Here is a 17621-nt window from a genome sequence, read left to right on the forward strand (position 1 = left end):
TTTTCCTTATTGTGGTATAGTCACGTGTGTCCTTGTATCTCTTGTTAAATATTTTTTAGCATACCAAAAAATACTTCACAATGATGTCCAAACAAATTGACTAAGTCTAATATTGGAACTTTGATCCACTTCGACGCCTAAATAGATCCATGCATATTTCTTTTGTTGGCATTACTGGCCTCTAAGGGTGTGATATAATTGGCCCCTCAAGTTGCTTATGGTAACACATTGTGAGGCACCCAACTCAAAAATCTAAAAGATTGGGTGCTACTTCCTTACACACCAAAACCGTCAAAGCATACCAAAAAGATGGTCGTGGCCTAATGGTTAAGCCAATTGTGTTTTACATCAACGGTGGGCTTAAACCCCATTCGATGCAATGTTCTTTAATACATTTATCTTTACGTTCAATATATTTTGTAGTTGGAAAAGGCCATCTCCCAACATGTATACCAACTAGTTCCCCTATGGGTACTATATTGACATAGTTTGGGGAGTTGTGAATGGAGCTCATCAAGAGGAGTTGTCAACACCATCATTTCAATTTTTTCTCTACAATTTTTTGAGTTGGAGGGTTGATTTGATCGGTTGAGGTTGGGTACCCGCCTACATAGCTTGGGACACAGCAAGCTAGTTTGGGACCCCACCATGATATAGTTGATGTTGTTGAGTTTCCATTGGCCATGTGTTGCTTTAATCTTGGAAATTGCAATTTTTGAGCATAAAAGTGCAAGTTTCGAACCAACCTTGAAACTCCCATACTTAGTGTTGTTTTGTCACATGTCACTATGTTCCTTCATTTTTCCGGACAGGTAGAGGTTTCCTATGGATATGTAACTATCCCTTGGGAAAGCAGACGGGATGTAGCCCAAGTGGTTTGAGTGTGTGGGTGTGCACATGGGTGAGTGAGTTAAAACCTTGAAGACAACCTCAAGGCATCTTGCATGTTTCAAATTTCAGGCCTTCTCTATAAGATTTAAAAAAACTATACCTAAGAAACGAAACGATGATGTGTGGAGTATTGATCCACTTTCCTATCTTCTTTTTGTTGGTAACATATACCTACTTTGGACCACATATTTTGCTCAAAGCAGTAGAGGCTGGAGCCACTGGCCTTCTGACACGTGGTCAAAAAGAAAAAAGTGCCAAAAAGCCGCGCCCGCGTCGCTGGACACGTGGCATCCGCAAGAGCTCGAATCCTACTGGCTGAAAAATGCGCTTTATCGGCGCGGCAAACCCAAAAAAGGCCCCGAAAAGAGCGACCGTTATTTGCCGGTCGCATGCCGGTTTCCTGCGAGGAGTACATGGGGTGTGTTGACCGGCAACCCGGCAACGAATTCAAGTTGCCACGCAAGCGGCCGTTCATAGCCACAAGCTTTTGGCCTTTTCCCTGCTAAATTAAGCGGGCCTGTATTTTGGCATTTTTTAAATCGTTTTCCTTTTGGGGACCCTTTCCTCTCAGACAAGAAACTCATCGTCACAAGCTGCTTCTTCGTCTCCATAGCTAGACCAGATTCTTCGATCGCGGAGCACGCAGATCGCCATATCCAAGAAAGCGGGCCTGTTTCCTGTCTGACAAAAGAAGCCGCACCGTCGCGTACAATCTTTTCCACCACTGGTGTTCCCACAAGGTGCACTCCCCAGTCCCTTCTTTCAGTTTTCTCTTCCTTCTCCAGGTTTGCCTTGAACCTCAGCGAGGATTTCTCCTGCAGAAACTGAGTTAGGATGCTACTCTGTCTCTCTTTGAAGATCAGAGAAGGTCTTTTGCACATCCACACAGCTTGTTTCTGTTTACATCCATCGATCAAATTTCTGTGAATTCACTACGGTTAAGGTGACAACAGTTCCTTTCATTTGCAATTTCACCGTATTAGTTTTTTCCAGGAAGGAAATGAACGCCATTTTCACACACATACATGAATTTGCAAGTTTGTATTGGAGAACCGAGCAACTATACTTCTGGTAAATATGATAAGATGAATCTCTGCAGATCAAAGCTTACCTAACAAGACCTTAATGCCATCAAAGCATACTTATTTCAGGCATCCAGTAATGATGCTGGAAATGCAATGATCAAAAATGCTTTGCAGGAGGTAAGGGGCAGCTCCTGATGAGGGAAGGATGGTATGAGAACAGGCTTTCTAAGCTTACAAGGTTGCGATAGAAGCCTCCTATCACCTTTCAAAGACATGTGGAGTTCATGATCAGATTGTAAATTATGAGCACTTCTCCTGGAGTTGCAACACCCCAGGTGTGTGTTTTTACTTTCACATATGGACCCTTGACATTTTTTTGGAATGAGATTTTAAAACCAGTAGTATAGTGCACATGTTAGCAATAGTATTCACCTTAAAATTTGTATATTCATCAGTGCTTTGCACATAATGATGGATTTAAGATGAAATTTTAACTCCACAAAACCAGTCAGCATGATTTTATGACTTCCTCAGTATAGTCAACATACTGATATTTTACGGCAATGGACATGCATTGATATATGTAATGAATGCCATCTCTTTCAGCTCACGGATGCAATTCACATCTCAAAATTTAGCAATGTCTTATCTTTCCTCCAAATCATCAATGAGCAGGAGTATTCTCAAATCCATTGTAATAGCTATAACCAGCTGGTTCATCTTTTTTCCTGTCATGGGCTATCCTTGTGCCAAAAAGGTGTTTTGTGGGGGTGTTGTTGGGTGGTTGGGGGTGTATTGGGGGAGGGGGGGGGGGGTTTGGATGGCTACTCTAGGTTTTGAGCTACTTGGCATGCTGTTTTAGATTTTGGCCAGCAAAATGCCACTTAAGGAGCACCTATTCCTTTGGAGATGCCTGATTGGTATTAATCCTTTGGTTCCTATACTTGCAACCAAAAGGATTGCTCCTTCTACTTGTCATAGATGTGATGCTTTAATGAGACCTTTCCACATATTTTCTGCAGTTTTCCTTGTTCATAGGAGCTTATTTGGCATGTGTCTACTTCTCTCAGGCTCCCTTTTTGGTCTTTTGGATTTCACAAACTCTTTTGGCTCTTTGGTCCTTTCGGGTCAGTTTGAAGTTCTATGCCTTTCTTTTCTTGGGTCCACTTTTGGACCTTCTGGACTATTTGGGAACTTTGTAACTGGGCTGCCTCTTAGGCCATTTAATCTGGTGGCTACACTTCATTTTGCAGATCTCTGCACCAATCCCTTTCTAACAGCCTTGCCACTAAAATATTAGATAGACCTCATATTATCTTTCTTATGAGTGTTTTTTGAACTTTTTAGGGTGTACTCTTCTGTAGTGTTCAGTCACTTTGTATATTGAGTCCTAATACAATACTTACCACAAAAGTATGTGTGCACATGCATGCAAATACAGATGCGCACTTGTAGGTGAGTGGTGTGTGTTTTGTCTTTTGTGTGAAAGAGGGCAACATTTGCAATCTAAATATGCTTGCTTTCCCCCTATCTAAAGTCAGGTTCAGCATTTGAAAGGTCTTTTTGAATGTTTTGAGGCTCCCAAAGCTGTTGGCATGGCCTACTCTAGGTCTTGGGCTATTTGGTATGCAGCTTTAGATTTTGGCCTTGGTGTTATTTTCTCATGTTGTATGCATTCCACTAGAAGGATTGGTCATGCTACTCATCTTAGTTGTGACAACTACGGTCTCTTTTTTTCGGCTTGACGCGATCAGAGTTGAGCCCATCCAAGTCTCCAGTCTTGTCAGAATGACTATACTCCTTGTAGGGTTAGTCCTTGACTAAATGACAAGCTGTACATATAGAGGAAATCCAATGAGACTGCTTTTGTGCATAAAGTACTGGTTAAGAATAAAAACTGAATAAGCAAGATCTGTGTGGGTGTGAGTGAGCCATAGGAGCTTTCCCACTACCTAACAACAGCTATGCTTGTTGAAGGGAGGAGCATCGGAGTCCTTAATTAGCTTCACAATAGGGGTGGCCACTTGAGTGCAGCGTGAGGAAAGAACTAATTGACTTACTGAAGGGCATACTTTTTACTGTGGCATAAAGACATCTTGCAAATACTGCCCAACTTCAATGCCCAAGAAATAAGAGAGAAGGCCAAGGTTGGTGATCTTGGAAGTAGAGCTTAATTGTGCCTTTAGATGTGCAATGGTAGCTTAATTTAAGCTTGCAATTAGTAGATCATCAATTTTTAACAGCATATAGCTAACCCCTTGTGGAAGATCACATGTAATGATTTGGACCATAAGGGAAGAATGGAAACTGTGAAAAAATAAGAAGTCATCCTTTTTCTAGAACCAAGACCAAGGTGCTTGCTTGAGCCCATAAAGAGCTTTTCACAATCTGAATACCTTTCCTCACAGCCTGGAATAAAGAATCCAAGCGGCTTTTCCACCTATGCTTTCTTATCAAAAAAGCCATTTATAAAAGCACTCTTAACATCAGAGCAACATGGAAAGGAAGAATGGGCCCTTGGAACATCAAAATGCCATCTCAAAATGTGAGAGATGGGAAACATGATACACATTCCCAGCATGGGAACATTCCAGTTGCATTTTCCGACAATGTTCCAATGTTGGAAAGCTCCCCAACTAGGAAATGCTATCAAAGACATGGTGTTCTTGGCAAGGGACTTGATGGTCATTTTGTGGGAGACTACACTCATTGCTTGCTTCGCCTTTGTCTCTATTCCAAGTGTGGATGCCTCCATCTCCCACTTCACCTGCTGCAGCTTGCCATGTCTTCTCTTTTTTTTTTTCGTAAAAGGTAATTGTATTAATTACGAAAAAAATACAAGATTACTGGATTACAAGATACATGATGACACAAAGCCATCATGTGAAGAGGTTTTCTCTTTCTCTCTCTCTCTCTCTTTTTTCTGATTACAAGATACACGAGGGCCCTAGGCCAATGTGTGGGGAAGCCCCGTAGTAATACACTGAAAAGGTTACACCAATCATGGCAACGACCCAGAGGCAATTGCCATATGCCACGGATGCAAATCCTCCCGAGGGAGCAAGTCGGAGTGTCGGATGATATCTAGCTGCCAATGCAAGAGCCCTTTAAGCCTGGCAATATGTCGGGGTACATTAGAGGCCGAATCAAAGAGAAAAGCATTGCGCGTGGTCCAAATGTGCCAGCATCCCCAATATCTGAAAAAGTGAAATAAGATCTTCTCATGCAACTGTGGCGGTGCGGGATACTTCGGGCGCACAAAAACCCAGTCGAAAGGAGTTAGCGAGGATCCCACCACCGCACGCCAAATGTGCGACAAGAGTGACCAGATATTCTTGGCGAGCGGGCAAGAGAGAAAACGATGTCGGGTCGATTCCGCCGGTGTGGTACAGAAGAAACAATTGCCATTTGAGATGCGACGCTTGGCAAGGGCCGAGGCCAGAGGAAGACCACCAATCATCACCCGCCAAAGAAAAACCTTGCATTTGAAAGGTGTCTTATTTAGCCAGCCCTCCATCAGCGTTTTGCGCCACCATGACAGCGATTTCCGCAGTCCCCAAACAGTGTTAGCTTTCTCTCCCAGCCATTGGTGATCTTGAACAAGAAGATGATACACCTGATTGGTAGAGGCCTTTTCCAGACTCAGGCGGCCTGCAAGGTCCCAGTCCTGCCAAGGGCGATCCACAGTCAAGGCAGGAAATGGTTGCCGATCCTGAAGCTTCGACGAAAGCTGCTCCCATAAATCACGGTATCCACGTGGGATCTTAAAGAGTCGCCGAGCAATCCGAAATGATACGAGGACATTGTGAGTGGCAAGGGTAGCATCCGCAACCGACGTCACACCTAAACGGGCCATGCGATTAAATCTTGGTCTGAGTTGATGTTTATCTTCCCATGAAAGGAGTCTCGATACTGCCAACAATTCCAGCTGAAAGGAGTTAGTCTGCAAGCGGTCCCCTACTGGGTGCCAACGGGCCTTTTGGAGCACCACTTTCCAAGAGCCGACCAAGTGCAGTAACAAAGAGGAAGAGGGACTGGAAACACGAGAGTCAGCATTAAGGACATGCCACCAGGAGGCCCGAAGCCGTGTGTTGCCATGGCGGAGCCCGCTGTCCTCAAGAAAATAACGGGCTATGATGGTCCATGGGTGATGATCCACACACATGGCACGAAAAAGGGACCAACGGAGAGCTAACATATGAGTGTGTGCATCCAAAATAGCTCCTCCACCCATGCGCTTAGGGGTACATGCGTGTGACCATGAAATCCAGGAAATGCCGGCCTGCAGTGAATCCTTCTTCCATAGCATGAAACGGATGGGATGAGTGAGGGCCTTCAAAGTAGTAGGGCATCCATGGCAACAAAGGCAGGAAATACGTTAGCATTGGAAGCATGATTGTCTGGGCCACTTTGAGGCGGACATGGAATGGCCACGCTTGCGACTTCCAATACATAAACTTCGCTGCCAATTTTTGTGAAATCCACTCCAGCAGGGCTTTTGGCCGTACATCCACCCCCAATGGGTATCCAAGATACCTGACAATGGAGCCACGGGAAACCACCTGGCCTTGCCAGCCTAAGGACTGCAAATCAGGCTCCGTACAACTGAGAATGGCTGACTTAAGGGCATTGATGCGAAGCCCAGAGGCCTGACCAAAGAGTGTCCAAACATCTAATGCCCTTCGAATGTTGTCCCTGTCTGCCTGCAAAATCATAAAGGTGTCATCAGCCAAAGATTGGCTAACGAAGTGCTGACCCAACGGAAGAGACAGCCCGGCCAGCTGAGCAGAGGCTGCCATGGAGGATAACATTGAAAGGACCGGGTGAGTCGCCAGGGCAAAGAAGAGAGGGCTCAAAGGACAACCCTGTCTGACCGAGCGTGCAAGGACAAATGGCTCTGTAACTCCACCATTAAGCATAACTCTGGAGGAAGCCTCAGCACTAATGGTGTAGATCAATCGGGACATTCGGGTACCAAAGCCCATAGCCGACATGAGGTCTGCAATGAAAGACCAGTCCACATAATCAAACGTCTTTTCCAAGTCCAATTGGATCAATACCACTTCCTGACCGGAGTGCCGCGCATAGTCAATAGCCATTTGCACATTTAAGATATTATGCAGAATGTTGCGGCCCTTAATGAAACCATATTGGAGAGGATGCACAATAGCTGGAAGGTGCTTGTGGAGCCGATTCGCCAGTACTTTGGAGTAGATTTTATACATGGAGCCCATCAAAGAGATTGGTCTCCAGTGTTGCAACTTTGACGGCGAAGGGACCTTTGGAATTAGTTTGATAAGGCCTTCTTTCCATGAGGAGGGCATGACCCCCGTTTCTCACACCTGCTGAAACATGGCCACCAATGGCTTCACCAACTGTGTGGCCGAGGTCTGAAAGAATTCATTAGTGAGACCATCCCAGCCAGGACTTTTATCATTCGGCAGGTGCAACAAAACGTCCATAACCTCTTCCTCGCAAATATCCGTCTCCAAAGCGGCTTGCATATCAACTGGAACCTGCTGGCGGACCAGATGATAGAAGACCGAGCGGGCATGCATAACCTGGCTAGAAGGCGAGGAAGTGGAACCAAGAAGTTCCATAAAATAGTTTCTGCACATAGTGACAATGGTCTGCGGATCCGTGACCATGCGACCTTCCGAATCCTAGAGTCTGGTCATATTTTCGCGAGCCGGAGATGCATGCAAGGCGCGAAAGAACTTATGAGACTGGCAGGCGCTATCTTGCATTGTGTCCGTCAAGTTGTGCAGCTTGGCCTGTTGATAAGATTTCAACTGAAACACTTGAATAAGATGGGCCAACCGCCTCTCCAGAGACAGCAGAAAATCATCATCAGGGGAATCCAGGAGCAAGGAACGGACCAAAGCCAGTAAGTCTTCTGCTGCATGTCGACGTCGGCGGCAAAGCGAGGCATGATGGATCCCATACTGGCGAGCAACCCGCTGCACATTAGAGAGCAGCCATGCAAATGAAGGCCAGCCCTCAGAGGCGAAGTCCAATAAGAACCTCTCAATCAGCTGCTGCATATAGCCCTGGAAAATTGAATGCTTCAAATAAGAGGAGTTGAAACGTAAAGGGAGCCTATCCATGAATTGCACAAAAGGTGCAATAGAGTGTGTCCGCATCTCAAGCTGGAGGGGGAAATGGTCCGACAACGCATATTGCCGCAAGACCTTCATTTCCAGCATCTCGGGAAGAAAATCATCGCCCTGCATGATATACATTCTGTCCAGTCGCGACCAGGTAGTTGAATATTGTGCGGAATGAAAAGTAAACCCTAAAAAAGAAGGGTGAAGCCACGACCAAAGATCTTGCTTAAGCACGTGCAAAGCAAAGGAACTCCACACCCGGCTTTCCGGCGTATCCATTACCGAATGCCCTGAAGTGGACTGAGAAGAGTCAACACACATATTGAAATCTCCCATCAAGAACCCCCTTCGGCCGAGTGACATGGAGCCCTGCAAAGTGGACCAAAGATCCCGTCGGGATGCGGGATCATTCGGAGCATAGAGGCCCAACAGCCATAAAATCTCTCCTTCAAATAAGACTTCAATCACCAGAAAGCGGCCCTGCACATCATTTTTAACAAGGACAGGCTGATATTTCTCATGGACAATCATCAGCACACCCGAATAGTGCGTAGCATGGGTCCCTGCATAAAACAGACGGAATCCATGACAATCCATCACTTTTCCTGCTTCACCGTGACTTTTGTGCTCAACTGCACACAATACATCCCACTGGTTCTCGTGCAAGACGGTACACATGGCATGTTGCTTATGGCGAGAGCAAATGCCTCGCACATTCCACGTGGCTATCTTCATGTATCCTCAAAGAAGGAAGTCAGGAACGAGGCACCTGCTGCCTCGATTTCACCTTTTCCGCGAGAGCATCCAGGACACCCTCATCCAGAAAATCAGCCAATACTGCAAAAGAATTCTGGCGACCTGCTTTGGAGGTAGAAGGGAAATCCACTGCCTTGGGAGAGGGGCGGGGATAACGCCGATCCTAGGGTGTAATAACATTTCCTTTGGCATCGAACGCCAACTTGGCAGGTGGGCCTCTGGGGCCGTCGGTATAGGCTCTCCTTGGAGACTGATTGCGGGGGCCCGACGGGGCCGTAGGACGCGCAGCCTGCTGTGAAGTGGCCATTTCTTTCCGGCGCGTATATGTGCGCACGGAATCCTGGGAAGCGGGAGGCCCAGGATCCGCCAGGCCTGCATCCAACTTTTTACCTTTTTTAGGACGTGCTTCAGTCCAGTCAGTGCGACGGGAATCCACACTCAGGACCTGTTGTTTGCCTTTATCCATGACATGAGGAGACTGAAGGGCTTCCTGGGGCGTGGCATCAAGCACCATGTCGTCCTTGGGCAGCACAACCTGCGCATCCTCCGAAGACGATTGCTTTTCAGGGCATTCGGCCATGAAATGCTCCAATTTACCACATGAAAAGCAATGGCCCGCAAAGTTGCCCCATTTTAAGCGAAAATACAAAGGATGCATGCCCGAACAATTGAGGCGAAGCCACGCGGGCCTTTTCCTGGCCGTGTCCCATAGCATGCATAAACGGTTGCGGTTCATCGCCCTGAGGCTTGGGGGAACCAGCACTGTTCCCACAACTGCCATCGCATCCTTCAATATGGGCCAATAGACCGCCGGACAGTTTTCCACCTCTACCCACACCGGGCATTCGCGTTGAAGCAGACGCTGGAAGTCGGCCATGGGGCGCCATGGCACAACATGAACCAAGCGGCGATCAAAGAATAGCGGCAACTTGGACAGGAGCTCAGCGCGATGCGTTTCCGATTTTAGCAGGACCTCATAAAACCCGCGAGGTCCAAGGAAGATCTCCTCAACAGACTCCCCTTGCAATATATGGTGCAGCCACTGGCGAATATGCGAAAGCACTGGGATCCTGCCAGTGAAGAAAAGTATAACTGCACGGTCATAGAACACTGAGAAGGATTGCAAGACTGATTTGGGGTCCACCGTGGCTTCCAGCACATCATCCGTTCCCGCAACAGAAAAAGATTCGGTATTATGCTGGACATAATCGCCGAGCAGAGTATTGGCGAAGTCCAGCAAATGCTCCCAGTCGATTTCCTGTGAATCCACAGGATCAGAGGCCACTTGCGCATAGGAGCGTTCCGGAGGACTCATTGGCTCATCAGGCGTATGCTTGGAGCGTTTGCCGGCAGGCGGCTGTTCAGAACTCAACGGCAACTCCTCCGTGTATGGCACCATATCTTCCGGCTCCTCTGCATCGGAATCAGGGCCAAGGGCTGCCACCGTCCGGTCAAGAAAATCCAAATCCAGGCCAGCCATACTGCTGTCTTCACACAGAGGGCGAGCTCTCTCTCTCTCTCTCTCTCTCTCTCTCTCTCTCTCGTGAGGCAGAGGTGCACGTCTGTCTGCCTCAGTCGTGGCCTGTCCAGAGATAGTGTAGGTGACGCAGAGGGCAGGGTGCAACCCTAATGATGCAGGTTTACGAGCACGATTCGCAGGACTGAAGGGCAGCTGCAGGGACCACGGCGTGCAGGGACTACGAGGCTCAGGTTTGATGGCGACAGCAGGGACCTCGAATCGCAGGGCTGACAGGCGATGTCTGCGACCAGGACCCGCAGGTCAGACGGCCCGTGGCAGGGAGGGGCGGTCTGCCTCAGTCGTGGCCTGTCCAGAGATAGTGTAGGTGACGCAGAGGGGAGGGCGCAACCCTAATGATGCAGGTTTACGAGCACGATTCGCAGGACTGAAGGGCAGCTGCAGGGACCACGGCGTGCAGGGACCACGAGGCTCAGGTTTGATGGCGACAGCAGGGACCTCGAATCGCAGGGCTGACAGGCGATGTCTGTGGTGAGCTAATAGGCAGTTGACAGGCGACGGCGCCCAGGACTGATGGCGACGGCAAGGACCCCAGCACGCAGGGCGGACGGGTGACGACGGCAACCAGGACCTGCGTGCAAAAGCGGTGCCATGTCTTCTCTCTCTCTCTCTCTCACGCATGTTTTTCATCTTTCCTCGTTCCAGATGAGAAACACACCATCATTGTATGTACTGCTTTGGTCTCATAGGCCACATTGGCCTTTTAGAGACGTTAATATACTCTCTCTCTCTCTCTCTCACGCGGACATGTGTGTGCGAGTCACCAAGGTCCAAAATCATCAAGTTTCTGAACATACAAGCTATGTCCGTATGGGTGCAGGAGTGCCCCTGATAAGGTGCATGCTCATTTTTCGGGGAGGAAGGAAAAGAGGTGTGCTCTTGCACACGATTGATGCCTCAAAATAGGCACCAGTTTGAGATGGGTGTGGTAGACCTAGATGCCTTGGCTCGATCAAGGCAACATGTGGCCACCACTGATCTTGCCACACATATTCCACAGCTAGCATTGGATGCATCCGCATCGAGATGGGCTATAGCTACACCCTCATCCTCTCATGCCTAGAGCATGTTCGAGATTGTTGCCCCATCATCTACTTCTACTGCACCTTGTTTTGACAACATGGAAACTTTGAAGCTTCATGGGACCCACAAAAGGAGGAGACTGATGCTACCATCGCTTGCTACTTCTAACGTGATCACGTTGCCTTTCATGTTGTGAGGTAATTTTAAAACTAATAAGTTTTAGGGGAAAGATGGAAAGATGAGCAAGTGTCATGTTGGTGGATCATGGTGGGAAGGCTGACGTTTGGCCTAGTACTATGTGCAACACCCACGTTCTTGGCACCCATGGAAGGTGATAATACTTGATAGAAGGTGGATAGGCATCTACACAAATTGTGTGGCCATTTAAGTGATGTTCAAGGCTTGATACACTTGGGATGGATACCCTTGTGTGTAGGTCCCCATGGGTGCTTGTTTTGGGGGATATACCCCCACCATTGGTGCACCTCTATCATTTGGATGTGGGATAGGAATGGAACCTATGTGGGAATGAATATGAGGAGTAAATGGGATAGGTGGGATCTATAAATATGTGATGTACCAAAAGCTAAATCTTGCAATTGAATGAGAGGAGTTACCTTGTCTTCTTGCTCTTGAACCATCTTTATTGACGTTCACATGCTGGTATATGTATGGGCCAAGGTTATCATGAATACTTGCATCCATGGCCCACATATGAGACAAAGTAAACAAAGAAGGATCAGCTGAATGTAAAATTTGCATCCAGGCAGAAATGTAGCAAATCTGACATAAAACCTCAGCAGCAGCAAGGCATAGTCACAGGGGGTGCAGGGGACGCGGGCCCGGAACGCAAGGATCCTGTCTTGAAACACGGGACCAGTTCCCAATGTGTCCCAAAAAGGGTGTGTTTCCATGCAGTGGTTTGTCACAAGGGGACGCGTTTTGGGATAAGCGGGATAGGGGGGATGTGTGGGATGGGACACAGGGGACGCCACATATCATAGGGTTTTTACTATTTGCATTGTTTCTTGTAGTCTTTAGTCCACTAGTTTTATTGTTTCTCAGCTTGTACTGCTTCTTGTAGTCTTTAGTTCGAGGATTCACTATTTGGTAGTTACTGCTGGACACTAGTCTTTATGTCATATGGCATTTATGATTCCCTAGTTTTAACTTTATATTGTTTCTTGTTCAGTGTTTACTGTTGGACTTCAGTCTTTAAGTCGCATAACATTTCTCAATCACCATTTGGCATTGACAATTATTGCTTTTACCCTTCAATTTGAGTATTCATTTTTATTTATGTTTCAACTTTCATGGTTCATGTATTGTTTTAAACTTTTATGGGGTATTTTTAGAAGGTTTTTGAGTTAAGCTATTATATTTGTTAATGACAGAGTCAAATGCACTTCTTCAAGACGGCTCAAAATCCTGTCACAATCAGCAATATGATCAACCACAAATCTTCTACATCCATGCTCATTCAACTCTTAATTCTTCTCATAGATATCACATCCTTTAATCAACACATCATCAAGAAAGGGTAAGGTCAATTAAGGAATATACTCCCTCAAAACTTTATGCATAGCATTCATCATATGCGCCACTGAATTGGTTGCTACCTGTGGAAGCGTACACATCCTAACCAATCCAAGCGGTGTCTTCATGGTAGTGATATCCTAGCTTTCCAATGCAAGTTTGAACTGATCATATCCTGAATATAAATCACCCATAGGGTAAATTGCCACTGAATTGATTGCTACCTGTGGAAGCGTACACATCCTAACCAATCCAAGCGGTGTTTTCATGGTAGTGATATCCTAGCTTTCTAATGCAAGTTTGAACTGATCATATCTTGAATATAAATCACCCATAGAGTAAATTTCCTTGCTTGCAAATGCTTCTGCGAATTCATCCACCACTATCGGGCCTTATCCAACATTTCTTATGGTGACTTTATTAATTGGTTGTAAATCCTGTATAAACCTCAAAGCACCATTCTTCTTTGGAATAGTAAACCACCGATTCGAATATGGAGCTGAAGAAGGCCCCAAAATCCGCATTCTGATCTTCTCGTTCAAAAGCTCCAGCAGCTTAGGCAAATATGCCCCATGCACTAGAATAGGCTTTAAATTCCATGGCACATGAGGTATTGTAAAGATCACCATAGGTGCAACTATGGTCGGATTAACACATCCAATTTCATGTGGCTGAAACGCAAAGGCTTTTCCATGCCTTGCTAACATGTGCAAGAAACAAGCTCTTTCTACAGGCAAAAGGAAGCTTGTATCACCAATTTTCAGCTCTTGTAAAGTTTCAGCTGTAAATTAATGTCCTACTCCATGTGGATCCCGTAAAGTAGGCTGTTGAGTCACTTTTTCAGTCAACCCATTACTTTCAGGTGGTAAAGGCAAAGCCACAGGCTTAACCTTCTTTGCAACTGTTTTATACTTTTATCCACCCTTGCTTCAGCCTTGTTTTAAGTATTCTCTACTCCTTGCTCAGATTTTGTCTGCTGTGCCATGAAATTTCTACATGGTATTAGAGCGCGGGGGGCTTTGAGGAGTAAAGAGTATGCGAGAGGCAAGGGCTTTAAGAGCGAAGAGGAGAAATGCCATCTGCTGTATCAAGTAGCGGTGTTGGCCCATCAGGTGGTGCTGCTATTGTACCAGCAATTCAAATACTAAGGATTCATCCACCAACCTTCAACGAAGACAAGTTAGATGGTACAAACTATACTTTGTGAAAGTTTAAAATCATAACTATCCTTGATTCTTATGAGCTTTTGGAGATGGTGTTGGAGACTGAATCAAAACTACAATCCACCCTCGTCAAATTTAAGTGTTATGATTGCAAATCTTCTACGAGCTTGGAAACGAAGAAATGCAGATGCAATGTATGCCTTAGTTACAAGCTCTTTTGACAGTGTTTGGACCTTGATTCAACACACAACCAAGGCATCAGAGGCTTAGAACGTACTGAGAAGTTAGTACGAAATACGAAATGAAACAAGGATTTAGAACTTGGAGAATCAACTAGGAGCAAAGAAGTTTGCTGAAGAAGAGACAGTTAAAGCATTCATTACTCGAATCAAGAATCTGCGTGATTAGATGGCTGGCGGCGCTGGGATATAAAAAGCTAATGAGGAGCTAGCTCAGAGGTGTCTTTGGATTTGTCCACCAAAGTTTGATGGATTGGTAACTGCCCTAGACACTCAGGTGAGACCCCAAGCTTTGACGTTTGAGGAATTTTGTGCACTACTAACGGAGGAGGAGTTGAGGTTTAAAGTCCGAGAAGGTAGCAGTAGTGGAGATGTTGCATTCTCCATTAATGCGAAAGGCAAAGGTGGCTTCTCTACCAACAGTAACAAAAAGAAGAAGGGTGGTAAGAAAAAATTCAAGGAGAGTGCTTCTACTGCAAGAAGAAAAAACATACAATTGTAGATTATTGTTAAGAAGGTAGATGAAAATAATGACACCGCGAAGACTAAAGGGAAGGAGATAGCCTATAAGGTTGAAGCAGAGTTAGAGTTATTTATAACGATCATTGAGAAAGTGTATTACTCGGTGCAAGAGATACCTAACACTGACTCACGGGTATTGGATAGTGATACCTCCTGTCACATGACCAACAAGAAAGGTCTATATAGTTCTATGAAGCCTCTGCAAGAATCCATCACTACAATGGTTGGGAATGATGCAAAAAGTCCTACTGCATGAGGGCACATGTACTATTTTCTTTGTTACTGCAAATGGTGAACTCAAGAATCTTTCAAATGTGTCGTATGTTCTAGAGATTAAGAGAAATCTGCTATTAGTTGCTTCTATAACTGATCTTGGCCATGAGGTGAGGTTCAGTAAGAGGTGCAGAAATTATTGATAGTGCTAGCAAAGTTGTCAACAAAGAAGAAAGGAGAAACAACATGTATGAGCTAAGTGCTCTTACAGCCACCATTGGTGTAGGCACAAGTAAACTTTGGCATGAAAGATTTGGTCACATTGGTTTTGCAGTGTTGAAGGAGATGCATAAGCAAGGCACGGTTGCTCATCTACTTGCAATAAACTAAAATGAAAGAACCATGTAAAGCTTGTATGATGGGCAAGCAACAAAGAAAGACATTTCCATAAGAAAGCAAAAATAGAGTGAAGGCTCCTCTAGAGTTGGTGTATGTTGACTTGTGCGGTAAATTGCCTATAAAAGCCTTGGGAGGATCTTCTTATTTTATGTTGATCGTCAATGACTATAGTAGGAAGATGTGGGTGTACTTCCTTTGTAATAAGGCTCAAGTTTTTTGTAAGTTTAAAGAATGGCTAAAACTTATTGAGAACGAAACATGGCAAAATGTGAAGAAGTTTAGAATAGATAGTAGTGGAGAGTTCAATTCAAAGGAGTTTGAAGACTTTCGTAAGAGCAAAGGGATTGAATGTCAATTGATGACGCCTCATACACCTCAGCAGAATGGCATTGTTGAAGGTCGAAATCGCACCATTGTGGAAATGGCAAGGTGCATGCTTAAGGACAAGGGATTGCCTAACCTATTTTGGGCAGAAGCTATTAATACTGTAGTCTACATTCTTAGTCGGAGTTACTCAAAGGCTCTTAAGGGTAAAACTCCTCATGAGGCCTATTTTGGTAAGAAACCATTTGTCTCACATTTTTGAACTTTTGGATGTGAATGTTATGCATATATTCCAAAGGATAAGAGAAACAAGTTAAATCCAAAAAGCACAAAATGTATCTTCTTGGATTATAGTGATAAGTAAAGGCTTACACATTGTATGACCAAGAGGCAAATAAGACCATAGCGAGCTGTGATGTGGTCTTTAAGGAGCAGGCACATACAGTGAAGAAGGAGAATAGAAGTTCTTCCACTTTATCATCAAGCAAAGAAGTAGTCCACTATGAACCTATCCCAAGAGCTGTTCCTACCCTCAAGGAGGAGGAAGCATTATCTTCGAATGATGAGGAAAAAGTTTACCAACCTGCAATTACACCATTGAAAAAGCCATTGCCATGATGGGTGAAGTAGCTCTATGATCGTAGCAATTCTATGCCTACTACAATTGAGGAAAAGGCAGATGGACCAAGGAGGTCACTGAGAATAGAGGAGCAAAGAAAGACTTCTTCTTACATAGTCAATATGGCCTTGATGACTGAGATTATGAGAGAAGTAAAGGAACCAGCAGACTTGGAAAAAAGGACTTGCCGATCCAGCATGGAGAATAGCTATGCAAGCTGAGTATGGCAACATCATGAAGAATGACACTTGGGAGCTAGTGGATCGGCCAGAAAAGAGAAATATTTTTTATACCAAGTGGGTCTGGAAGGTAAAGTACTGATGGCAGCTTAGAAAAGTACAAAGTTAGATTAGTTGCATAGGTATTTTCAAAGGTTGAAGGATTTGATTTTCAAGAATCATTTGCTCCAATTGCTAGAATGATCACTATTCGCACAATACTTGCATTGGCTACTCATAAGAAGTGGCGAGTTTACCAAATGGATGTCAAATCAACATTCTTGAATGGTGATCTTAAGGAGGTGTGTGGCTCAGCCACTAGGGTTTGAGACCCCCCATTTTGAGAACAAAGTTTGTAAGTTGAAGAAGACATTGTATGGGCTGAAGCAAGCCCCTAGAGCATGGTACCACTGGATAGATAAATTCTTCCTAGGTTTAAATTTCAAAAGATGTGCCTTAGATGCTAATTTGTATGTTTACATGGATAGTGAAAAGTCTGTAGTAATTGTCCTATATATGGACAACCTTCTTATTACAGGTGACTATGAAGATATGATCCATTAGACTCAAAAGTCTTTGAGCTTTGAGTTTGAAATGATAGACTTGGGCTTGTTGTACTATTATTTGTTGGGTATTTGACTCACGTCTCACTTACGCCTATGCTCATATGGGAGTGTCGGTGATCAGTAGGACACTGGGGCACTTTTTACTCTCGGTAGGAGAGGTTTTTTCCCCCAGACTTATGGTCTTATTGTCATATGTACTTATGTGCTTATGTTGCACACATTTGGGCACTTAGTGTGTGTCGGGTGTGAACACCCCCTACAACCCTAAGGTTTAAGGGTTGTACTTTGTACTTTCTGGTTACACTCATTCAGTCTATTCTCTCTTGGGTGTCGTGCTTCAACTCTGTCTCTCACTCTCACACTGTCTACTGAATCCCGGCTGCACCTCGATCCTTCCATCTCACATTTGGTATCAGAGCAGTCTTCTGTCTGCTGTCTGCAGCCCCCGCCAGCTCTGCCCAGTCGACCAGTTCAGTAGCTCGA

The 17621-nt window shown here is 45.2% G+C and overlaps 1 protein-coding gene across 8 annotated transcripts in view; it reads left to right on the plus strand.

Moving 5' to 3' along the window:
• Nucleotides 1-1456: 1456 nt before the first annotated feature.
• Nucleotides 1457-17621, plus strand: part of LOC148020707 (uncharacterized) — a 74664-nt gene continuing 58499 nt past the window's right edge. For 3 of the 8 annotated variants that reach the window (XM_087698513.1, XM_087698506.1, XM_087698515.1), the window contains exons 1-3: nucleotides 1457-1631; nucleotides 1713-1834; nucleotides 2091-2251. Coding sequence is in view for 7 of the 8 variants with exons in the window: in XM_087698506.1 (XP_087554632.1) it covers nucleotides 2219-2251 (33 nt within the window). In the remaining variant the exon portion in view is untranslated. Of the gene's footprint in view, nucleotides 1632-1712; nucleotides 1835-1884; nucleotides 1963-1990; nucleotides 2252-17621 lie in introns of all 8 variants that reach the window. The other 5 variants (XM_087698509.1, XM_087698507.1, XM_087698508.1 and 2 more) reach the window with 5 other exon arrangements.

This window comes from Lygodium microphyllum, chromosome 18 (genome assembly GCF_053477565.2).
Source record: "Lygodium microphyllum isolate KBCC chromosome 18, Lygodium_microphyllum_v1.1.10, whole genome shotgun sequence".
NCBI classification, from domain to species: domain Eukaryota; kingdom Viridiplantae; phylum Streptophyta; class Polypodiopsida; order Schizaeales; family Lygodiaceae; genus Lygodium; species Lygodium microphyllum.